This window comes from Thunnus thynnus, chromosome 20 (assembly GCF_963924715.1).
Source record: "Thunnus thynnus chromosome 20, fThuThy2.1, whole genome shotgun sequence".
Taxonomy (NCBI): Eukaryota; Metazoa; Chordata; class Actinopteri; order Scombriformes; family Scombridae; genus Thunnus; species Thunnus thynnus.
Window position 1 is genome coordinate 18,507,332 of NC_089536.1, and position 24,073 is coordinate 18,531,404.

At 38.7% G+C, this 24,073-nt stretch overlaps 3 protein-coding genes and 1 non-coding gene across 4 annotated transcripts; 3 read left to right on the forward strand and 1 right to left on the reverse strand.

Moving 5' to 3' along the window:
- The first annotated feature begins 249 nt into the window (after positions 1 to 249).
- trnai-uau (transfer RNA isoleucine (anticodon UAU)) lies at positions 250 to 343 on the forward strand. The gene is made up of 2 exons: positions 250 to 287; positions 308 to 343. It is a non-coding gene; the product is annotated as a tRNA-Ile (tRNA).
- A 2,883-nt stretch (positions 344 to 3,226) lies between these two features.
- Positions 3,227 to 9,504, reverse strand: faap100 (FA core complex associated protein 100). Its single transcript, XM_067576305.1, has 8 exons — positions 9,016 to 9,504; positions 8,776 to 8,894; positions 7,735 to 8,639; positions 5,925 to 6,075; positions 4,868 to 5,798; positions 4,655 to 4,759; positions 4,125 to 4,211; positions 3,227 to 3,620 (listed from the first exon to the last, which is right to left on the reverse strand). The coding sequence occupies exons 1-8, from the start codon at positions 9,169 to 9,171 to the stop codon at positions 3,489 to 3,491; spliced, it is 2,586 nt and encodes an 861-aa protein (XP_067432406.1). The 5' UTR covers positions 9,172 to 9,504; the 3' UTR covers positions 3,227 to 3,488.
- A 98-nt stretch (positions 9,505 to 9,602) lies between these two features.
- On the forward strand, positions 9,603 to 12,932 carry birc5a (baculoviral IAP repeat containing 5a). The gene is made up of 4 exons (XM_067576309.1): positions 9,603 to 9,833; positions 10,932 to 11,041; positions 11,809 to 11,926; positions 12,739 to 12,932. The coding sequence occupies exons 1-4, from the start codon at positions 9,726 to 9,728 to the stop codon at positions 12,829 to 12,831; spliced, it is 429 nt and encodes a 142-aa protein (XP_067432410.1). The 5' UTR covers positions 9,603 to 9,725; the 3' UTR covers positions 12,832 to 12,932.
- Positions 12,933 to 13,058: 126 nt separating this feature from the next.
- On the forward strand, positions 13,059 to 22,882 carry tmem235b (transmembrane protein 235b). The gene is made up of 4 exons (XM_067576308.1): positions 13,059 to 14,202; positions 14,357 to 14,437; positions 14,577 to 14,714; positions 21,664 to 22,882. Exons 1-4 carry the CDS (start codon positions 14,025 to 14,027, stop codon positions 21,891 to 21,893), a joined length of 627 nt encoding a protein of 208 aa, XP_067432409.1. The 5' UTR covers positions 13,059 to 14,024; the 3' UTR covers positions 21,894 to 22,882.
- The last annotated feature ends 1,191 nt before the right edge of the window (positions 22,883 to 24,073 follow it).

Consider the following 24,073-nt stretch of genomic DNA (forward strand, 5'->3'; position numbering starts at 1 on the left):
TAGTTCATCGACACAGATGTTTTCACTTGTTGCCTATTTAGGCCTTTTCTCAGGACTGTGTAGATGTGAACTGGCTGTGAGATGGGACATGTTCACAGTTCTTTTCTGATTTTGTTGACCTCAGCAAACTCCCAGCATGGCTCCACCCAAATTCAATCTGAGAACAGATCTAATTGGCCCAAGTAATCAGCCTAATTTTTCAGGAATATTTGACTAATTTGTTCAGTGTTGAACATGGTGACTCAACAAGCTCCAGTGGCGCAATCGGTCAGCGCGCGGTACTTATAAGACAGTAACCTGCAGAGTGATGCCGAGGTTGTGAGTTCGAGCCTCACCTGGAGCAGCAGAGTTTTAACATGCTGCTGAAGAAAATAACACCATAACTCAAGATACTGATATTAACTGGTAAATCCTGATAATCACACTACTTATTTGAATAACTAAACTACTCTAACAACAAAGACTACATGACTACAGGCCTTCGTTCAGTAGCTGACTCAATTAAAGGAAAGTAGTGCATGTTTGTCCTTTTTCAGAAAAATACTACTGTTGATGCTCACCTTCAAACTGTATCAAGATTCTCTTTAAACTCTCTGTACCAGCCTCACTACTGATGTACTAACTCACACTGATCACAAGACTCATGAATCAACACAATCAAGTCACAAGTATTCAAGGAGCAAAGACATCTGCATGTATTCTGAGCTCTTTTTGAAGGTGTATTGATTTTCACTTGTAAGACTCGTGAGAACGTAGAAATAATAGAAACTGGTTTGGAGTGCTCAGTGGTCCAAGACATTACAGTAGTTTGGATGTATGATGCTTTTCTGTTAATCAACAGCTTTCTAGTGTGAACCACATCATTAGACTTTGAACAGAAGTAAGGGGGCAGCATACATGTATTCCAGTGGTACAGTTGGTTAGTGTATGGTGCTTAGAAGACAGTGAACAGCACAGTGATGTAGAGATTGTGAGTTCAAATCCTCACCAGGAGCGGTTAACTTTTACCTGTGGCAGGTGAGGTGAAATGACAACATTTCCAACTTATAAACACTCAGATGAATCGATCAGTCTACAAATAACTCATGAGAAAACAGTCTGAAAGTTGCCTTTGTGTGTTTCATTTCTAAGATTCTTAACTGATCACAGGGCGGCATCTCTAATGTGAGCATGAAGGAATTTGGTTAAATCACATTAACTAGTACGGCAAAACATGATGTACTCATTAATCATGTTTTGTTTAATTCAGTTTCATTCTCACTGACAAGACCAGTGACCATAAAGTCACATCACTGCCACCTAATGGACAATATGTTCATTTTTGAGATCAAGCGCTGCAAATGGTCAACATTAAAATACATTTTAAAACCTCATAACTGTCCCTTCAAGAAAATACGTAAATTGTGGTGCATCTGTGTCTTTTACAGAAGAGACAATAACAAAGTTAGTATAATAATATGATGATATTATAAAAATAGAGTGGAATAAAATAGTGTTGGTGAAATGAAAATAAAATTTCTTTACTTGTATTTTTGATATACATGCAGCCTATCTCATTGTAATAAAAGACATGACTGTGCATTTTTGTTAAAGGGCATTATAAAAGCACATGAGATCCTCCCGTTATGCTGAGTCATCCTTTATATGACTTCACTGGGTAGCAAGCTGACAGAATATGAGGTATAAATCAATAAAAAAAAAAAAGATATCTCAAAAATAAAATGCTGCATTTGTCTTGGATTTATACTTAATGTTAAATAATTTTATAACAATAATCAATTATGTTTATAAAGTGGCGATTATTTAAGAGATTAGCCTGTGTTAGTCTGTGTATGATCTTGCACAGCATCAAACACCACCGCCAAAGCACCAACACTAGTATAAAACCACACAAGAGATTTAAAACAAGAGCTGCTGCATGTCTTTCCATATGTAAGGGTGGGCGGAGGGGGCATGCAGGGTCACCGTTATTACTGTAGTGGCTTCTAGAAGTGATGAGAGGGATAACCTCACTGGCAGAGGTTACACACTCTCAGAACAGGCTTTCATTGCTTCTTTTTGCCCACAGACACACAGCAGCCAAGTGGCCCAATCCATCTCCAAAATGGTGCAGATTCAATTCCTGGTATAGTTAGCATGTCTTTCAGAAAGGGCTGTTTGGTGCCACTTTTCTGATCTTCAGTGTACAATCAGTTTTGTAATTGTGTAATTGTATAATTTCTCTGTTAGTATCTTGTTCTAGTTTTAATTCCTCCAAAATTATCCAGTCCTGTGTTGAGGAACATGTGGAATTTCTTTCCTAAGACAACCTTCCACTCAAAAATAAAAATAACAACAGAAATGTGTTGTTTCTGCAACTGGCTCCATTCATAACAAGAGCTGATATGCTGTTATGTGAGGGGTTTGACAAACATGTAGAAACAGTCACAGTCTACATAACCCATTTGAAGAGGACTGAACTTTAAATTCTGTTAATAAATATTTGAACAACCTCAAATGAACATCAACAATGCCTCTGTTATATTCATATGTGCCAGTGAGCCAGCATGCACAATACCAGGACTCTGAAACTGCAGAAGCTAATTTGCAGACTTAATTTTATTATTCAGTGCTTTCCCCACTCAAACATATAAAAATGTCTTCTCTGTTTTCATGTTCTATGTTATTTTGGTGAGTCTCTGTACGGTTCAAGTGACAAAAACTCATTTATCTGAGTGTGACTTGCTTGTTTAGTGCTGCTCCAGACAAAACCTGGGCCTAAAATCAGGACTGGATCATCACTGGGGGAACTGCCCAATAGCGCCAGACTCAAAGGGGCCTCGATAGCCTAAAATTCATTGTGTGGCAGTTGGTTTGTGGTAATATAAAGTTGTAATTTTGCACTAGACAATGACAACAAGCTTTATTCAAATGAATTGCTTACTTTTTTATTTGTTGGTCATTCACAATCAAGCCCCTGCAATCTACCAGTCAACTAAATGCATTTGTCTCCAATACCAATCTAATGACACTATGTGAAGCGGAGGGCTTTCACCCAGCTGTAAGACTGAGTCTTCCCATTTGGATTGTAATTGCGTATATTTTTACTCCACCTGAGCTCTTCTCAAGCACACAAACTAACAAAAAATGGTGATGTGAGTGACCATTATTATTACGGCTGTAGAACATACACAACAGCAAAATAATAATGGAAAAATAATCACATGAAGAAGAGAGTTCACAGAAATACAGTAGTTGTTCATTTAATTTATTGTCATGTGACTGGAACCAAATAATCACTCCTATACATCGGCAAATAAGATCATCTTCAAAGTCATGCCACAAATTCTTCTTTGTGTTAAATATAAAATGTTCACACTCAGTATTTACACTAGCACATAGTATTATGGACCATGAGTGGTTATTATTTTTTTAATCAGCTGCAAAGCCAGATAACATAATACGAAGAAAGGCCAAGGGCAGTGGTGTAGGCTCGGCTGAGATAAACATTAAATTATGAGGAGAGGATTTTCTCTCAGTTCTCGGTACACACTGAGGAGAGATCGGGTCATCTGCCCTGCGGACACACCCACACCAGAGGCCCCAGAGATACGACTCTGCTGGATCTGCTGCAAGAGGCGCTGACATGAGAGGAGGGGAAAAGAGTTAAAAAAGACAGAAGCAGGGAGATCATTTTGACAAAAACATAAAAATGGAATATTTATGCAAATGTAGATGTACCCAGTGCATCTCTGTGTTTTTGGCCTGAATGTTTGAGGCAAAATGACAAAAAATATTACAATGGATTACAAAAATATATTTAACACACTGGTCAAATATTGAACATTTTCTTTATTTATAAATGCAGTAGTAAATTAAATTAACTTTAAAAAACAAGCATTTGCTGGTCAGAGCTTCTCATACTTGAAGGTTTGGTTGTTTTTCTTCATGTCACATCATTGTACTTTGAAGACCTTTGGATTTTTTGGCCATTTGTCAGGCAAACTAAGCACTTTGGCCTCTGGGAGCCCTCAGCTGACACTTGACATTATATTTACAGGCTGAATTAATAACTGATCAAACTGATAATCAACACATTTGTCAGTAATGAAATCTAATTATTAACATAATAAAGTTGGTCTTACCTCAGCCTGCTGTGGTACCTGTCTTAAACCTGAATTCTGCATCCCCTTTGAGGAAGCAGCCCTCTCAGGAGCCCTCTGCAACAGAGTCTGCATCAAACACAGCAGATGTTCAAACACGAGAAATTTTAAATATTAATTCTGAGAAACCTCTTTTACCCATTTCTGTGTATCTGAAGGCAGGTACACCCTACATACATCTTTTCATAATCCTCTAGTCTGGGCTAGAGATAAATAAATAAATTACAGTAAGAATTTTCAATAACTAAATAAAATTGAGTTTGGAAAAGAGGATGGAGGTCTATTCTCCATTACATGTTATTATAGTGCTTCAGAGCTTTCCTGCATTAACAAATAGCCTAGAATAGATACAGTATTTTGAGTGTACAATGATGATGATGATACAATTGTGTGTGTGTGTGTGTGTGTGTGTGTGTGTGTGTGTGTGTCAAGTACAACATAAAAGACTCCAGATGTCCCACAAACATCACTGTCTTGTCTAAATGTACTAGTAAGCTTGTGTGTGTTTGTACCTGTACTCTACACAGGACGGCATGGTGCAGCCCACACACTGCCGCCATAGATGAGCTCTCAACCTGAACCTCCACTGTAGCCGGAGAATCCTCCCCTTCATTTACCTGTAGAACAAAGGCGAACAACACCTCCCTGTTTTATCAAATGCATCTACACCATCCAAGATAAAATATACAGGGTAAACTGTTGTGAAATATTAGGTGATGCTTTGCCTCTTTTGCAGTCAGTTTGACTGTGTGTCCGTTCGGATCTTGAGCATGGATCACTGAGCTGTTGATCCTGTCTCCTTGCTGTCCCCTCTTCACTCCTCCAGGACCTTCAGACAACAGCCAATCCAGCAGAGCGAAGCACACATTTGGAGGAGCCAACTTTGCCCCCTGAGGGTCCAAATCTGAGGTTTTCAACATTAGTGTATCCCTTAGCAACTCTGACGACACCCTTACACTTGCCAAATACTGCTCTTTCTCAGGGTTTGCAGCTCTCTCTCCTCCTCCTCCACTGCGCCTCATCTGGCGTGAGATTAAAAAAGCTTTGATGGTATCAGTGGTGGTGATGTTGTGGGATTGAGATGTGCCGTTCTTGTGTGTGGCTGTGGGACTGTTCACCTGCAGGGCATGCAACCAATCCACTGTCAGTGTGTTCAAGGGCAAACTGATACAAGTACTCTGCGAGCCGGGGAAGTTTGCCGCCCCCTCCTCTCCAAGGAGACTCGCGAGTGAGAAGATGAGTGAGCAGCTAACTGTAATGGGGAAGGATGTGTCGCCTGTAGCTGCTAGTGGCAGTGACACCTCTAGCTTTTCTCCTGGATGCAGATTGTGGAAAGGGAATGAAAAATTTATGGAGGAGCTTTCCCCTCCTGCCCTGAGGGAGCAGGAGAGAGGAAACACAGTGAGGTTTAGTGTCCAGCCTCGTTCCAGAATATAAGAACTTCCATTATCCAGGAAACACGTTAAGTTCAAGGAGTCTTTCTGAAGCAATCTGCTCCATGAGGTCACAGCATGACATCTGATTGGCTTCTCCTGGATGGGAGGCTGCTCTACACTGTTTGCACTGGCTGTCAGCAGGAAGCTGATGTTGAGCACCTGATTCAGGTGCCTCAGAGTTTGGTTTTTGGATTTGATGGCAGTTTTCAGAACGGATGCTCTAAAAGGAAAACAAGTAAAAGCACATTTATCTCAATATTTGCTGACTACAATAATTCTACAGTGTTTTGTTTCAGAGTTGTATTACATTAGCAGTCAAAAAGGGGATCATGTTGGGTGTAGCTACCTTTCACAAACGTCCCCGATAGCTGACAGGAGGTCCCGGACGCAGCGGCCCACCTGTGTGGAAAGGAGCGATTTTGCACCGTCTCTCCCCACAGGCGAGGTAATCGTCTGCAGCCGCCCTCTGCTAGACAGCCCCAGCAGCTGGATTTCCCCTGGTATGTAAGAGCGATTTTCAAAGTTAGAAAAAACATTCTAGAGAGCACATAAAAGGAGTTCAGAGTCAGGAGTTAAACAAAGATATAAGATGAGTAGTTAATAAGAAACTGAGGCAGCAATCATTTAGGGCCAATTAAATCACTGTACAACATAATGGCCAGTGAACTCACAGAGTGTCTTAGAGGCAGAAGGCAGAGCAACACAATGGTTCAATAAAAAGTCTTATTACCTCATTGTGATGTCAATCTCTAATCAAATACTCTTATCTGCCACACATATCATATTAGACAATTGTCAAGAATTAGCATCATGCGCTTTGCAACTTGTCTGCTTTTCTAACGTCTTAATTGAGGCAGAAATGAGTTGAAAAACAGACATCACTGCTGATGAAATGATATAAACCAGAGTAGAAAACTCTCATGTTGACGTCCGCAACTAATGATTATTTTCATTAGAGCTGCAACAATTAGTCAAATAATCGATAAGTTGATTGAAAGAAAATTAATTACCTACAATATAATGTGATTAATCGATAAATGGACAATCGATTAATCAAATTAAGTAATTCTTTCAAGCAAAAACACCAAACATTTGATGGCTCCACGTTCTCAAATGTCAGAATTCACTGCTTTTCATGGTTCTTTTATCATAGTAAATTGAATATTTTAGGGTTTTGGACATTTGAAGACATCACCTTGTGCTCTAGAATACTGTGATGGATGTTTTTTTGGTGTTTTCCGATGTTTTAAACGATTAATTGATTGATCAATAAAATAATTGATAATGAGATTAATTGATAATGAAGAGAATCATTAGTTTCAGTTCTAATTTTCATTATTGATTAATCTGTTTAAAATATCAGAAAATAATGAAAACTGTTCATCTGAGTTTCCAAGATGACCTCTTCACATGTCTTATGTTGAGCACCCAACAGTCCAAAACCCAAAGATAATCAGTTCACAGTGATATTAAACATAGAAAGCTGCAAAACCTCACATTAGAGAAGCTTGAGCCAGACAGTGCTTGTCAATTTCTGTTTGATAATTTACTTTTTAGTTTAATTTAATTTTTTGGTGAATATTTTTCTGGCGTTTGACTCATCTATGAATCGACAGATTGTTTCAGGATTATTCAGCTTTCCCTCTTCTACGTGAAACAGAGGCTTGTTGCAGACTTGATTCAAACCTTGACGCAGAGCTAAACAGCATAAAGAGATGATCCACTGGCTTTCAGACGGACCCCGTTTTCATATTTCACTATCATATGACTTAACTTGCAGATAACTGAAACCTGAAATTGAATTAAAATTGAAACAGTGACTGTGAACATTTAGTCAACTTTTTCTAACTTAGTTTTTTGTCAAAGTTGTGTTAAAAGCAGCTTGAAAGAGATGCTTTCAGATATGATGTTGGAAAATACATAAATACATAATGAACACTGTGAAAAGGATCATGTTAACTTAGTGATTTCTTTCATTAAAAAGTTGCTGTTTGGCAGCTGATTCAGATTCTGGAGTTTCCCACAACAACACAATACCATATCTATGGTATGGTTACGGCTGCCAGAAAGGAAATCATTCTAAAAATAAATTCTTTGCATTTGTAAATTGAACATTTCTGTGTGTTTGCTTTGACAATGAGCCTCAGTTTGCTCACCTGCAGAGCTGCATGTAGGTTCAGCCAAGGCAACGACTCTACACACATTCAAACTGGTGGGGCTTTGAAGGGCAGCTGCTGTCTTACTGGATGCCTCCTCATCCCTTCCTGGTTCTGCTCTCCCAGATAATCCCTCTAATAGATCCAGAGCCAGCAGGTCTGAACCAGTGCTGTAGTAAAGACAGTGTTTATCCACACAGGCACACACCACAGGCCCCGGTACACACCCCTCAGTAAAACTGGCTATCATGCCCTTTCCCTCTGGCCCTCCCTTGTCAGCCTTGATCAGCAACACTCTCCCTTGTTCACCCGCAGCCACCAAACACTGTCCCGCACCCGTTTCCATGACAACAGATGCTCGAACAAATACGACCGGCTGCTCAAGGCTATGCATGACTCTGAGACGTGATCCTGGGAGACGCAGAGGTAGGAAACACAGGCGCCCGTCTGGCAGACCACAGAGGATAACCGGTGATTTGGCGAGGGCAGTGTCAATCCCAAACAGAAGTTTAAAGAGGACAGGCTCCAGGGGGGAGTGGCCGTCAGTTAAAGTTGCCTCTGATAAAGAAGTGCAGGAGGAAGATGGTGGTGTTGTATCGCCAGAGTGGACACAAACTAGCACTGGCCTTCTTCCTAGTCCTCCCTTTCCCTCCGTGCTATCATGCACAACAGCTGAGACCAGTGGGAGACTGAATGAACTGAGCATCTCATAGCTGCTAGGCGCTGGCAGTGTTGGTGTTTTGTACACGGTCAACAGCCAGGATGTGTCTCTCTGGGAAAGGTTCAAGAGCGTAGAGCCGACAAGGAGCAGAGATAACACTCCTTCCTCTTCAATGACAAGACACTCTGAGGAGATTTTAACCTGAGCAAGACTTGAGGATACATCAGCCATTGAGGTTTGAAACCTGCAGTGGTGAAAAAGTCAAATGAGTGAGGCATTAAATTTAACAGTTTGTACAACACATGGACAATTCTTCATACATGGACCAGTTTATAAACTATTGTGAATGCTGACAGCCTATATGAAGGCACGGCTCATACCTGGATAGCAGAAATGATGAGCTGACACAGTAAACTCCACTCCTGCAGGCTACATAGAGGAACTGCTTGTCATGGCTCTCAACCAGGTCTCTCACAGCACCAGGAAACTGGAGGACAGCCTGCAAAAAAAGTGACAGAACACAGTAAATCTTAGAAAATGTGGAGACAGATTTTTCTTGACTCTGCAGTGTAATTGTGACACCTGATAAATGTATAATACTGTACACATCAGTTACTTACCCTGAGTTTTCTCTCCTTGGTATTGAAGACATACACCTCTTCACTGCCAGTGCAGATGTACACATCTGTCCCAAAACAGCACTTGACTTTTGTTGTGCATGACGTTGCTGAGAAGCCAAACTCTGCCAAAGTCTCAACAGCACACCTTCCTTCCATAGCCACAACAGAGGAGAAGAAGAAGCAGAAACTGTCGAGTCAGCATATATAACTCACTGTGAACACCTCTTAACTGACTGAGGTGTACGAAGAGTAATTGGTAACGCGAAATAATCCCGAACCGGTTGTTGAAGCTCTCGCAAAGTTCCGCGCGTCGCATTTTGGACCAATAACCGTCAAGAACTACATTACCCATGATGCTGGCCGGCGGATGTGGATTTTATAATCGAAATTCCTGCTCGGCTCATTGAAGAGGATGAGAGAAACATGTTCGGACTTCTTTTGAATACAATTTAATATTTATTGTATATTTGTTCCTTCTTTTTGTTCGACATTTAGCGCCATTAGTCTTCACCATGGATGTAGTCTTGATCCCGACGCGGCGTAGCAACGTAACGAAGAAGTTACGTACAGTACGTGATCTTATCCGCCAATCAAAACAGCCAAAAGAGAACATTCACCAAAATTTGAAAACGCCCTGTAGCTCGGTGGCTGCTTTAACTGGCGGTGATACAAACGTTGTTGACATTTAACCGTATTTAACGCTAAATACGATGGAGCCATTAAACGAAGAGGACATCAAAATGTATTTTTATGAGCACAGGCTGAAGACTTTCGAGGGCTGGCCGTTCGACGAAGACTGCGCGTGTACCCCGCAGAACGTGAGTAAACGTTGAAACGGTTGACTTTTGCTACTGTTAGCTACCACTCGCAGGCTAACACAACAACAATTAACGTCAGCTTTAAAACAAGACAAACACTAATATTCAAATGAAATACGCTGTAACCTTACCTATGGTTTAGCTGTGGGTTTAGTAGATACACTAGTTCACGGTAGTTTTCAAATCCATAACGCAAAGTCGCCTTGTCGTATTTAGTACAAAGCTTAACGCTAACAAGTCAAAGCTTTGAGCTTGTTAGCAGTAAACAAGCATTTAGCTTAAGTACCACAGTGTTGTCGCCCATATGATTATGGTAACTTAGCTCCAATTTGAGGTCAGCTAACAAAGTAACTTAGCCCCAGTTTGTGCGTCACATGTATGGGTCCAGGTGTCATCTGATAATTCGTAATTCAAAAACCGTGTTTGTCATTGTCAGAATCGAAATCTGTGTATTAGCATGTATAACTTACAACATACAATGAGTCTTTGCGTTTGCTCCCAAAAATAATAGCTTTGAAATAACAACAAAAAATAAAAATTATAAATCTTGAAATGTAATATTGACTGTACAAAGAAAATATGGATTGTGCTATGGACAAAGAAATGAAGTGTATGAAATATATGAAGGTGACAAGTGCAAAAATTAAATGTGACGTGCAGAAATAATTAAATTATGTAACAGTGGAGGTTGAATACAATGTACAAGTCTGGTTTGATGAAATATATGAAAATGACCATTGCAGGGTTTAAACAAGGAATGTGAAATGTAAAGTCCAGTTTGATAACAGTACAGTTAAGCTATTTAGTCCTGTGTATAGCTGCATAAATATGTGAGAGACACAAACAAAGTATAAATGCTGTAGTTACTGTTATTATCTAGCTAGCTATTGTGTTGAAGGAGTAACGTTACCAGCGTACCTGAGCTTCAAGGCACAGAGTTGACACAACTAGGGATGCACGTAATGCTTAGTTTCATTATTGACTAATCTTTTAGTCTACTAGGTTAATCTATAAAATGTCAATGTGAATTGACTAATCATTTCCACATATAAATACAAAACCTTTTTTATTTGCATGTCTGTTCATTTGTTTCATCAGATGGCCAAAGCTGGCTTCATCCACACCCCATCAGAGAACAGCCCAGACATCGCTATGTGTTTCTTCTGCCTCAAAGAGCTGGAGGGCTGGGAGCCAGAGGATGACCCAGAGTAAGACGACCATATTACTGGGTGCAGGAGCCAAAACACAAATAAAAGGACAAGAGATTTGTGCTGCTTAAATACTTTGTCATTAAAGTTCCTTTCAATTTTCTAATTAGTCTAATTCTCTTGGGAAATAGGGGAAAGGTGAAATAACAACAAGCTATAAATACAAACACAGTAGTAAAGCAGATTGTAAAGTACGGTGGTCTTACATTTATTATCAGTATATGCATGTAAGGCCAAACCGAGATGATGTCTGCTAATCACAATATCATCAGGGTTATTTTCTCAGACTTTAGAAAGTTCCTCCAGAGCCACAGAAGACATGACTCATCTAATATCTTAAAACTAATTGGTCAACTCCGTGTTCAAATTAGCACAAAATGATTCATGTAAACACATTTATTTAAGGCAGCTAGATATCTCTTGATCCTGGGACATTTTCCCATCTTTCCTGAGCAGGAGACCTGGTGATAAAGAAATACAACTATAAACAAAATAACCAAAGTTCTTTCACGATTAAAAAGACTATTATTACTATTATTATTAGTGTAGAGAAGCCCATTAGTGTTTGCTTTTTTCTTTTTTTTTTGCTGTCCATTTTTGAGGCCATAGTTTAGAATATTTTTAATCACGTAAGTGTACTAAAAGCCAGTGTAGAAAAAACACAGCAGCGCATTTTGCATGGCACGATGTCCGTTTCCTCCATGTGTTCCCAATTTGCATGTAACCCTTGTTAAGTCCCTCATCACTCTCTCTTGTTTTGTTGCCAGAAAGGAGCACAAATCTCACTCGCCGTCCTGTCACTTCATCACCCTGAAGAAAAAAGTGGAAGAGCTGACTGTGGAAGAGTTCGTCAAACTACAGAAGGAGAGACACAAGTTCATCACTGTATGTTCCTCAGAGGACACCTCACTTCCAAATTATTGACTTGCATAATGCTAGATGTAATCATTCCTCTTGTTCATACTGGCTATTAAAAGATCTCCTCCAAATGCCCTTACAGTGTAAGTGATCGGGACAAAGTCCACAGCTGTTGTTTTAGGGGAAAAAATTATTTAAAGGTTTTTCTGAAAATAATATGAGGCTCCAGCCATCTGTGTTAGTCAAATGAAGTGGATATCTTCCAGAGTTAGTCTTTCTAGTTAAAAAAAAAATCCCCTCTGTGTCTCGATGGACAGTGTTTTCCTGGTCAGTTGCAGTTGGAGGATTGTAACAAAAAGAGGGAATTTAGCACTAAAAAGACAGTAACTTTGAAGGATATTGACTTGATCTCACTAATTTGGACGAGTGAAGCCTTTCAGATAAACTTTTAAATACATTTATGCACAGCAGGATTGTGGATTTTGTCCCCCATCATTCACATTGTAAGTTCATTATAAAGGAATCTGATGACCAGTATGAGCAGGAGGAATGATTACAGCAAGAAAAACATGTGTCAGTGTCCGTTTGGGCATATGACTGTTGTTTTAGGACAGACTTGGAAAAATTGTGAACCTATCCTTTAATTGTACAAGCCAGATTAAAGAATGAGCTTGTCAGTATTTTTTTTCTAGTCATCTCTCTTGTCTTTTACCTTTTTTTTTTCACCTTTTTATTTTACAGCTTGACAAAAGTCTACAAATTATCCATTTCTAAGTTCCTGTGAGAGCACAAGACCTTTGCTTTATGTCTGATCCATGTATCCTTTCTCCCACTTACAGAACAAATCCTGTAAAGAGGCCATCACCAAGTTTGAAGATGCAGCCAAATTGAGAAGAGGTGATATTATCAAGACAGCCATGGGTGAAGAGTGACACAAGAAAAGACACAAATTTGTGGTCTCTCATGTCTGTATGTCTACTTTTTTCATGTAGTCTGTTTTTATTCATTAAACATATTATTCTTATTTTCCCTATATTGGATTGTTGTTGTTATTATTATTATTATTATTAGTTAAAGCCCCCCTCCACTCAGAAATGTGTTATGTTGGATGTCCTTTGACACTTTGACACTTTGCATATCTTAAAATCTGCACCTCCCTACCTTTCCAACCATTTTAATCCATTAAAAAAACAACCACTCCCACAACACTAGAAGCAGTCTAACAAATATTATTCCTATGAGATTTAAAACATGTTTTGGGAAAAATACATTTTTATACACAGCTTCATGTCATTGGAACAAGCTGCCTCTCTCACTCAAGCTAAACCCTGTTGTGAGGAGTTTTAAATCAGATCTCAATCATTTTTAGATGTACAATTGCTTCATGTTTTACTGTGTTTGGGTTTTTTAAGTCTAACGTCATTCTTGTTTGGCACTTATTCAATCTTCCATCTTGTGCTCCAATAGAGGACCACAATGGAAATAAGCCTTACTGCTTTTTTTGTGTATTTTAGTCCTTGACAATTTTAAAAATCTTACTTGGAGTCTGTCTTTGTGATCAGCCTGTCATTTATGTGTATACATCTATTGAGAGTGAAATTTTACTAACATGCAGCATCTAGTTGAGTCTGGAAATAATGTGAGAAAGCTATACAACCCATACACTGTAAAGGTTTGGATCTATTATTTTGTTTCTTTTATTGCATCTTTACAATAAAACTAACTTTACTTTTTTATTTTAAAAGCCCCAGACTAATAATTTTGATTGTTGTATCCAGTGTTGCTCATTTACCAACCTGTAAACTCCGTTGTCTTCTCCCGCCATGTCTTGCATATAAATGTGTGTGTGCGCCTCCCGAGTAAAATCAAGTCCCACCCAGACAGAAACTGCTTGCTCTGGCGGAAGGTTGTATCTCTCTGTGCAGCTCTGTGACTTGATTGAAGGATAAGTTCATCTTTTATATATTTAATTTATCACTGCTTCGACAAGAAAGCTTTCGGATAGAATAGAGAGACGAAAACATTGACGTGTGTTTATTTATTTCGCAACTTCTAATGAGCGCGTAAACGTTTTGGAAAGACTGGATTTCGCGTTACGCATGAGTTAAATCTTCACCTGTACAGGATGAGGGTAACTTTTGGCTGTCTGGTGATCGCAGCCGGTATCTGCGGTGCTCTAAGCTTCGCTTTTTTGGCTGCTTCCCTCGGAACCGAGTACTGGTACATCATAGAGATGAATCCAGTCAACATGAGCGACTTTGAGGACATGAGCTCCCACTCGGGACTGTGGAGCATCAACGAAGGTAGGGGACTCATTCGTAACTTTCATAATGATTGAGTTTTCCGTGCCATTTCAGCACCCCGCTGTCTTTAATAACCCAATTAGTGATGAAGATGAAGTGTCAACTATGTGTGTAATTCAGGTGCTTTTTCTCCGTTTCTAATTGCAACATTCAGGTGGGAAGATGTATGCAGACTCCATCGACTCTTTCACAGCTGACTACTCCAGATACTCCGAGACTGAGCTGCGTATGCTTAGTGAGTCCTCTTGCTTTTATGAAATCCATAACACACACACAGTCTTATTGTCAAGACAGCTGTATTGCCGCAAATGCGCCATAATCCATCTGTGTGTGTGTGTGTGTGTGTGCGTGCGTGCGTATGTGTGTGCGTGCAGACATGCACAGTGCCATAGTGGTTGTTCTTCCCCTCAGCCTGGTCCTCTTGTTGTTTGGAGGCATCTGCGGATTGGTCAGCTCCTTGGCTCGGAGCCCTGTCCTCCTCACTGGCACGGCCTCCTACTTCTTCATCTGCAGTAAGTGGAGGTTCAGGTCTGCTCTCACTTTATCCATGTTCAGCTGCAGCCAGTGATGGAGAGTAACTGAGTACATTTACTCAAGTACTGTACTTAAGTATTTCCATTTTATGCTACTTTATACTTCCACTCTGCCACAGTTCAGAGGGAAATATTGTACTTTCTACTCCACTGGATAATGGATAATATAACAAGCTTTTAAAATACAACACATGGTTAAAGATGAAACCAGTGGTTTCCAACCTTTTGGGCTTTTGACGTCTTGCAAAAAGCAGCGTGTAGTCGGGGTAACATTTCAGATGTCTATGAGTTGTTAACAGCTTCATCAAATAGTGATTTTTCCCTCTAAACTTCTCACATGGTTTCATTTCAATAAATGTTCAAATGATTCAATATTTCACCAAAAATCAAAGATTAGAGAAAAACAAAAAACAGATTTGTGTATAAGAACTTTGTTTTTCCTTCTTTCCTCTCCCATTAATCATCTCATGACCCCTCAGATTCATCTGGTGACCTTCTGGAGGGGCCTGACCCCTAGGTTGGGAACCACTGTACTAAACTAGCTAACTGTATATACAGTAGTTCAATCTAGCTCCACCTTAAAACAGTAACATGCTGCTTACACACTAGTGCTTAAGTATTAATAATCTAATGACGTCATATATAATAATATATCAGTCAGAGGGACCAAACCATTACTATTACTGCAATACTTTAACAAGCTCATAATACTTATGTACTTTTACTTAAGTAGTATTTTTCATGCAGGACTTTTACTTGTAATGGAGTATTTTTATATTGCTGTGTTGGTAAAGAATCTGAGTACGTCTTCCGCCACTGGCTGCAGTGAAGGGTTTCACTTCACTTTATGAGATAATTGCTGTATTTGAAAACAGAAAACACTCAGTTGTGGAAGGCTTTTTTTTTGTCCACTAAGATATTTTAGAAGCCATTCAAGACAGGTCCATTACAGCAAAAACCACATCGCTGTGTGGTGCTCATGCATAAAGTGGGGAGTTCCCATCCACACAGTACAGACCGCTGTCTCACAACTACTATGCCTGTGCTTTCTATCCAGAAGACAGTGCTTCTTTTATCTCGTTTAAGTTTCAATGGTGGTTGAAACACTTGAATCACACATTACTGCCACAAATTCACAGGAGTGATGTGTTAACAAAAAATGATATTGCATTAAATCAATTCTGCTTCACATCATTTCCTTCTATGTTAAATAAAACAGGAATCATTAGGTGCTTGTATAAATGAGCAAACAGTCAATTATACCGACACATGTTGTTGATCATTTCACTCAAATGGTTGTGTGTGCGGTGAGGAACATAATGCCTCAGGAGTGTGTACTCAATCTCTGTGCAATCTTCTCATGCTTTTTTTTTTTTTTTCATTGTCAACAGCATTTTCTCTGTAGGTGCGATTAGTAGCAGTGGTTCCTATGGATGGAAAATGCTTTAAATATCTAAATAAATGCTTATTTTTAGGGTGCAATTTAGTTGCACAAAACATTTAAGTCAAAAAATGTGGTAATTATAACACAGTCAATCAATAGATATTGACATAAGAATATAGATAATTGCCAGGTCCCTTTTGTTTGTGAATTTGATTTGATGCTTTTGTTGTTCTGATGGAAATCACAGCAGAAAGAGCACAGGACACATACTTCTATTCTTAGTTTTTTTGTTTTAGATTAGAAAATGGTCACAATCAGTGGAATCAGGAAAACACTAGAAAGTTGTGGAAGGTCTGGTGGAGTCTGTACAGACAGAGTGTGGTAGTAAAGGAAGGCCATGTGGTTAATTTGAGCAGATGGGAGCCTCTTTATGTACAGGGCTGAAATTGACCTCAGTTATTGACCTCATGTGGCCAAAGTGACTGACATTTATTACCACACAAGACTGACTGGTTGTTTGATTCGGCCATATTGGTTAAGTATGCATGAACAGGCAGGTGTGTGTATGTGTGTTATTGCTCTTGGATCTGTTACATCGGAAGTGATTCAGCACATACACTGTCAGATGGATTATGAGAGCTTTTATTGTTCTGTAGGGAGAAACAACAGTGAAGTGAAACTGCTTCAGATACAACTGCATCCCAGATTTGTCTATTTTTCTTTCATACTGTCTCTGATTTCACATTGCTCGTGTGGGACAGTTGAAGATAACGTCTTGTCAAGGATTCCTGAAACCTGCACAGGCCCTGACATCAAATCAGTGGTTTAGGTCACAAAAAGATTATAAACAAAGGATAGTTGGCATATGGTTGTTATAAATGTTATGGTATGTTTTTTTACTATTGATATATGTCTCAATATAGCAAATCTATGCAAAATCACACATAAAATAGCCAAAATGTTATATTTTGCATCAGACAAAATTCTTCATATAAAAGAAAATTTCATTTAATCATTGAATTTGTTTTTAAATTCCAATTTGTTTCAATAATTTTCTGATATAATTTTATAAAACATTGACTCGATACATTCATATTGTAACAATACTTTTGCAGTCTGCCAAAATTGAAAGATAATATTGAATTTGATGGCCAACCCTAATAAGTGTTTAAAAAACTATAAATTAATTACTGTCTCAAAAATAGGAAATAAGTATCAAATCAGCATAAATAGTGACCAGCAGAATATCACATCAAGCTTTTATGTTATATTCACAGCATTTCTCGAGTAAATTGTCTTTATAGATTTTGTGCTGTAATGGTTCATCATTCAACACTATTCTGTCGTTTGAAAGCCAGGAACACAAAAACTGCCGTGAAGTCGTCACTGTGGTTTTAATTTAATCCTGACTCGGTTCACTTCAGTTTGGTCGCGTGACGGACGGTTGAGGAAGGTGAGGATATAAAAAGAGGTTGACTAATTTTCAAAGAAGTAGGCAGTTGAAGTAGTTTTTAAGGGTTTTCACTTTTGTTTTGCATTAATTTCACACAAGTATTTAAAATCTAAAAAACACATTTGAGTATCTCTTAACCACACTTTCAGTAACTCACCAGCTCATCTGCACTGATAAGTGACTGTTTTTAGTTGCATTTTGTACAAGCAGCTTCTCTGCTAAATATACCACTGCTCTGATTGGCCGTCATGCTGCAGCAGACTGACTCTAGAGCTGATTTGCTCAGACAAACCCTCAATTTATATCTATAATATATAGCCAAAAAATCTGATTGGATTAGAGTATATTAAATTATAAGTTATTATACTTACAAAAGGACAAACATGCACATACAGTAAAAGAACAGAATAACAAATACCATCACATGAAAACCAACAAAATAAAGAAAAAAATATACACATACATAGAGTGTATTTTTAATAGTTGTTGATTCTTTACAAATGCTCACCCAACAACTACTGTTACTGCTTCACATGTTAAAAACATAAAATCCCCTTTAAAGTTACACGATATAACTTGTTAGTACTGTTCATTGTTCAAATGGAGACATTTCCGTCTCAGCACTCATCATGATGACGTGTTTAAATTGAAAAGGCGTCCAGGCTTAGGTTGAGAAAAGCAGTATCCATTTAGACACCACAAACTTCGTAAGAGCTGAGACAAAATGCTGCTAACTTGTAAAGACAAATAAAAAAACCAGCTGTGCCTAACAAGATTAAGAAAATACTCTAAATACTGCAACTGCCATTTAAAACCTTAACCTGATTATCTGATCCAAATTAAGCTCATAATCAGAGTAAACATAACTCGGTTACCATCCATCTTTTAAATTAAACTTGCTGTTCACACACTACAGTCTTGTTTCCTTAGGTGTGTGTTTTGATTCTGTGCTGTAAAGATAAAGCAGTAAACTGGAACGAAAAGCTGTGTGGGGGAAAACAGAGCATTAGCGCTGGTAGTTATGGACGTGCATATAGTTTTTTTGGGAAACAATGGCATCAGCTAAACCTGTTTGTGTTAACATCAGGAAATAGTTTAAAAGTTTTTCACAATTTCCCAGAATCCAAGATGATGTCTGTAAATTGCTCGTTTTGTCCAACCAACACTGTAAAAAGATATTTCATTCACATATGTTTAATATAAAACAGAGAAAAGCACCAAATCCTTACATTTGCGTTGCTGAAACCAGATCGTTTTTCGCTTGATAATTGACTTCAATGATTAATCGATTTTTAAAATTGCTGCTGATTAATTTTCTCTTGGATCGACTTACCCATCAATTGACAGTATGTTTCAGCTTTACAACATCGTCCCCCTCTTTCCTACTATATATTCCTGCTTCTTTCAAGCTACTACACATCTGATAATTATTTGACTACAGTATCAAATAAATCATTTCAACTCATGTTATTGGGAGAGTTAGATTAACGTTAACTATGTAAACGCCTTACACTATTACGTTAATTCGGGTATTAAAGTAATCAAGTTATCCGTATGCACACAAACGTAGCGACTGAACATCTCGCAGGGCTCTTCCCTCTGGACCTCTCGGATGCTCTCCTGCCAACGCCTTATGACCTCCATAAAGGGGACCTTGTGATAGATAAACACTTCACTTAAAAAGACTCTTTATAGTCTCCCTTTAATAAGCAGCACATGGCAATGTGTGGAATGGAATAAAGGCTTGAATTAGATTGGAGTTGTCTTGTGAACTTGTTGACTGTCCGACTTCTAAAATATCCCACCCTGTCCTGCCTCCAAGCCGGGCTTTTTTTTTTGGTTTCTTTGTTGTCCATAAAATTTCTCTTTGCCATGTTTGTTCTTCAGTAAAATTGTATTTCCTGTTGAGTTAGTTACCTTTTTTACATATGTGTTTTTTTAACAATTAGAAATTTGCTGTTATTTGCTTTGTTCTGTCTTCTTGTCCTAGTGTCGCAAGTACTTTTCTCACCAACCATTAAGCAGCCTTAATGACTTTTTGTCTGGGCTCCCTGCAGGGCTGTTTCATGGCTTCTCTTGTGCTTCATTTCCAGTGTAATTGACATTCTGAGCAAGGTTTCCTCTGAAATGAGTACATTACTAAAGTGCTTCCACGTTAAAAACCAGTCCCCAAAAATACACGATGTCATTAATACTGTGAAAGTGAAAACAGAACATACATTACTGCTGTTGTTACAATACATTTCCTGAAAAAAAAAAAGCTGATTAAACACGGTAGCAGCACCAGGAAGAACGAGGGGTAAAAACGCACTCGAAATATTTGTTGAGGTATTAATTGTTGTTGTGGTACTTTTTGAGGTAGTAGTAATAATAAATAGTATTAGTAGTTAGGGCTGAAACTAACAATTAGATCTATTATTATCTGATTGTATTTACCCTGTAACATTTGTCACATTTTGTATCCTGATAGAATATCCAGATACAAATTGCATGGTAATGCCAGGTGTAAATTGGGTATAAAAGTCAGAGGAATCACCAAAGGTATTTTGGGGAACATGAACGTCTGCACTAAATGTCATGAAAATCCATTCAAGAGACATTTCGCTCAAAAATGTCAACCTGCTGGAGGCATTAGAGGAAAAGTCAGCGACCAAAGTCAGTAGGAAACATAATCTGAGAACCATGAATGTCTGCACCAAATGTTGTGCCAATCCATCCAGTTGATGTTGAGATATTTTACTGAATAAGTAAAAAGCTTGACCTGCTGGTCTGCTTGATGAAAAGTCATCAAACACATTAGAATTCATCCTCTGGGAACCATGAATGTCTGGACAAAATTTAATGGCAGTCCATCTAATAGTTGTCCAGATATTTCAGTGTGGACCAAAATGGTTGACTGACCAATGACACTGACATTGCCATCTCTAGAGCTACGCTGCTACTGTCTAAAAATGTCCATCACTGTGTCCTAGAGCGCAAGTTGACTTCTTGCTTATTTTCTTTACTGTCTGAAAACAAGTCCGAACCACAAAGATATTCAGTTTCTTGTCATAAATGTTAAAGAAAAGGAGCAATTTTTCAGCTACTAAAAGCTGGTATCAAGCTGGTCTTTTTCCTTGAACAATGACTTAGTGATTATCAAAACTTTCTGTCAATCAATCAACTGTTCGTTTCAGCTCTATTAGTAATTAATTGTAATAATACTGTATGTATGTAATAATATAAGGAGTTATTACATTCAGTCTAATCTCTGTGTGTCAGGCAGCTGTGGTCTGTCTTTCTGTCTGTCCCTGTTCCTCTGCTTCTTTGCTCTTCACAGTGAAGCGCATAAAAATGAGACATCAGACGCAGCTTCCTCATCATTCTCCGCGCTCGTAGCACCTCGGGGTGTAATCATGATAAAATGATTATTAGTCCCACCCTGGGTATCCTCTTTGCTCTACTTGCATCCCCTTAAAACCAGTAGCAAGCCATCAAAATTAAAAGGGTTTCCAATGGCAACACTATGAAACACGTGAGGACTGTGTGGTTTTGTGCGTGTCTCAGTCTAGTCTCTGATGGCTGGGATGTTGTGTAAGCAGACAACACATGCGTCAGTGTATTTCCTGTCTCTCACAATATGAGATTTTCGGTAGCTAATGGCTTGATTTTATTGTTGGTTTTATTGATGACTTCTCAGCACAGAGTTCTGACTAGTATGGATTTCCGCTTTATAATTGCCATAGCACAATGCCAGCTTGTGCAGGGCTCCTGCCTTAAAAATTCTTGAGTGTCTGTGCCTAAAAACTATATATATATAACATGTTTTTCATTGATTTTATGGCCTTGACGATACTCACTTGTGAGGAAACAGGATGAGGATTTTTAATGTATAAAGTATCAATTTTAAAATTAGGGATTTGAGCAACATTTCTTTTGACAAGATAATTATAGAATAAGGCTTCTGTGTTGTCTGTATTTGAACTGATAACTTCCAAGTTTTACTTTGCCCATTTAACATTAAACATCAATGTCCAACCACGTATGGGAACCCAGGCAATGACTTAGTATTTTTTCTGTATATGTGTGTGTAATGCATCATCTCTCTGTAGGTCTGCTGACCCTGTGTGGCGTGAGCCTCTACATCATCTACTCATACCAGGCCCTGGCCGAGACAGAGAGGCTGGTCGGGCCGGAGGGTCTGGCCTATATCCACACCTCCTTCGGCTGGTCTCTGGGTCTGGCCTGGCTCTCTTACGGCCTGGAGCTCCTCAGCGGTATACTGCTGCTCATAGCAGCACGTATGGCCAAGCTGCAGCACAACAGTCCCACCATGGCCTGACAGAAGCCTCCACAGCGGATGCAACACATTCAGGATGGAGACTGAACTGAACTGAATTGTATGTGAACGCAGGACAAAGAACAGTCAGATACGTTACTGCCTGAGAATAAGGTAACACACAACGGCTGGACTGTCTTAAGGCTTTGACAAAGGTTGAACTAAAGATGTTTTGGACTGTTTTAAAAGTGTGATTTATAAGTTTAATGTCCTTGAATTTACTTCAGATTGGAGATTTACTTCTGGTGATTTACAATAAGAGAAAGCTTTAATTGTGCAGTGGTGGAGTTAAAGCTGACCAATTGCGCCACCTTGTGGTGAGAATTGGACTGGTTCGTCATATCCACTGTATGCATCTGACCATGCTGATTGTGATACTGTTGTAATGTAATTTGTGCCAAACTAAACTGATGATCTTACATTTTAAGATCCTTTTGTCTCACTTTAAATCTATAGATACATTTTCATTCTCACAGTATATCATGCAGATTCATTTAATGTAAACTGTATCTGTTTGTTCTGAATGTTTACAGTGACCACGCCTGAAAGTGTTGCATACATCCTTTTGCATGTCACATGTTTTTCTACTGATAGTGTCCAATAAATGTCTGAGATCAAATGTCAGAATGTGTTAAAAGCCTGTAACTGAACATCTCTCCAAAACTGCTGTCAATTTTTTTTATTTTATTTTAGGTAGGAGAAATTACAGAGCATCAGACACTGTTTTTCTTGGTAACCTTAACTGAGAAAGTTAGATAGTCCTGTCATATGGTTCTCGTGTCATTTTGATCTAAACTATATACACACCTACAGCGCAGATGTTGATGTGGTGCTTATGAGCTTTAATCTTGCTTCTAGTGTTTGCATCCAACAAGACTTCATATCATGAAGTGTAATCAGGTCTGGGCATGTCTTCAATTCTGTGATCATAAGCCAAAACATTCAATAAGTCCTTGTGTTACACATTTCTGAAACAGCTTTTTTAATGTGAAAAAAGGTTTTTGATTGTTAAAAGATCTTCTCTAAACATGTTTGAAGACATGAACATAAAATTGCTCTGCTTAGAATGATTATTTGTGTTGGTTATGGTTTTTATACAAAAAAATGGAAATCATGCATATCTTAAATTCACATTTGAGGTGAGCACAGACACAAACTTTCCTCCTTCAGCAGATGAATGTGAAAACAGCCTTTTAGTGTCAAACTCTGCACAGACATCATTCTGCACAGTGAAGCTGAAACATTCAATTGCAGGAACAAGAAGGAAAAACACATATTTCACTTCTTTTCCTACTCTCTTTGTTGCCATGGAAATTGCAACATTTTCAAAAAAAGAAGTAAAAATGAAGGCAAGGACAGAGCTGGTTATGTCACAGTGCTAACACGTGCACTTTAGAGTAAGTTACACACTGGCCTAAAACACACTAGATTCAACAATTCTGTAATACATTACATCTGTGCTTCTATGTAGTTAAGCCAGGTTACCATTGCACTAAGCTATGTTGGCTATAGTGAACAAAAGAGCACATGAAGTTTGGCATGCTAACTGGCTAACAACTGAATCATTCCTTGGTTACAGCACAAACCACATCCAGACCAGTTTGAACCGCTATATTTTTGTCTGGTGAAAAAAGCATATAAACCACACATGGGGTGAAGATTATTCATGCGTCCACTCAGCCAATCTATACAAGGTACACTTAGAAAAAATGATTCTCAGTGCTTAAAATAGCAGCATGGTGACTGTGAGATTTGGTTAGAATATCAGAGACAGTAGTGCCGGTTTGAATACTTGACTTTCGGCGGCAGTGTTGGGCAGAGTTAACACAAATAACTGGATTCCTGCTGCTGGCATCATACTGTAGCCTGCTGGATCTTTTCAGGAAAAACACACATCACCAAATACTTTTCTATGACGTTCCTATGGCGACCTAAAGATCCTGTGCATCCACACAGACAAAGGAGGGAAAGTGGGTGTGAGATTGTGCTCTAACCAAGATCTGCCTCACTGCTGATAAACATTAAAGGTAAAATAATTTGCATATAAGTTAAGATACATTTTAGCCACCAGCAGACGAATGTCAGCTTTTCAGAAATAAGGAAACCAGCCTTTTTCTATCTTTCTATCTTTTTTCTATCTTTAACCTTGAGATGTTTGTCTTTATCAGAGTAATAAAATGTCA

Bases quoted from the DNA above. Each gene is read 5' to 3' on its own strand.
- faap100 (XM_067576305.1), bottom strand. From the start codon at position 9,171: ATGGAAGGAAGGTGTGCTGTTGAGACTTTGGCAGAGTTTGGCTTCTCA. The intron at 8,895-9,015 runs GTAAGTAACTGA...CTTTTTTTGCAG, and splicing joins CCAAGGAGAGAAAACTCAGG to GCTGTCCTCCAGTTTCCTGG. The intron at 8,640-8,775 runs GTATGAGCCGTG...TCACCACTGCAG, and splicing joins TCATCATTTCTGCTATCCAG to GTTTCAAACCTCAATGGCTG.
- birc5a (XM_067576309.1), top strand. From the start codon at position 9,726: ATGGAGCCATTAAACGAAGAGGACATCAAAATGTATTTTTATGAGCAC. The intron at 9,834-10,931 runs GTGAGTAAACGT...TTGTTTCATCAG, and splicing joins GCGCGTGTACCCCGCAGAAC to ATGGCCAAAGCTGGCTTCAT. The intron at 11,927-12,738 runs GTATGTTCCTCA...TCCCACTTACAG, and splicing joins AGAGACACAAGTTCATCACT to AACAAATCCTGTAAAGAGGC.
- tmem235b (XM_067576308.1), top strand. From the start codon at position 14,025: ATGAGGGTAACTTTTGGCTGTCTGGTGATCGCAGCCGGTATCTGCGGT. The intron at 14,203-14,356 runs GTAGGGGACTCA...TGCAACATTCAG, and splicing joins ACTGTGGAGCATCAACGAAG to GTGGGAAGATGTATGCAGAC. The intron at 14,438-14,576 runs GTGAGTCCTCTT...GTGTGCGTGCAG, and splicing joins GACTGAGCTGCGTATGCTTA to ACATGCACAGTGCCATAGTG.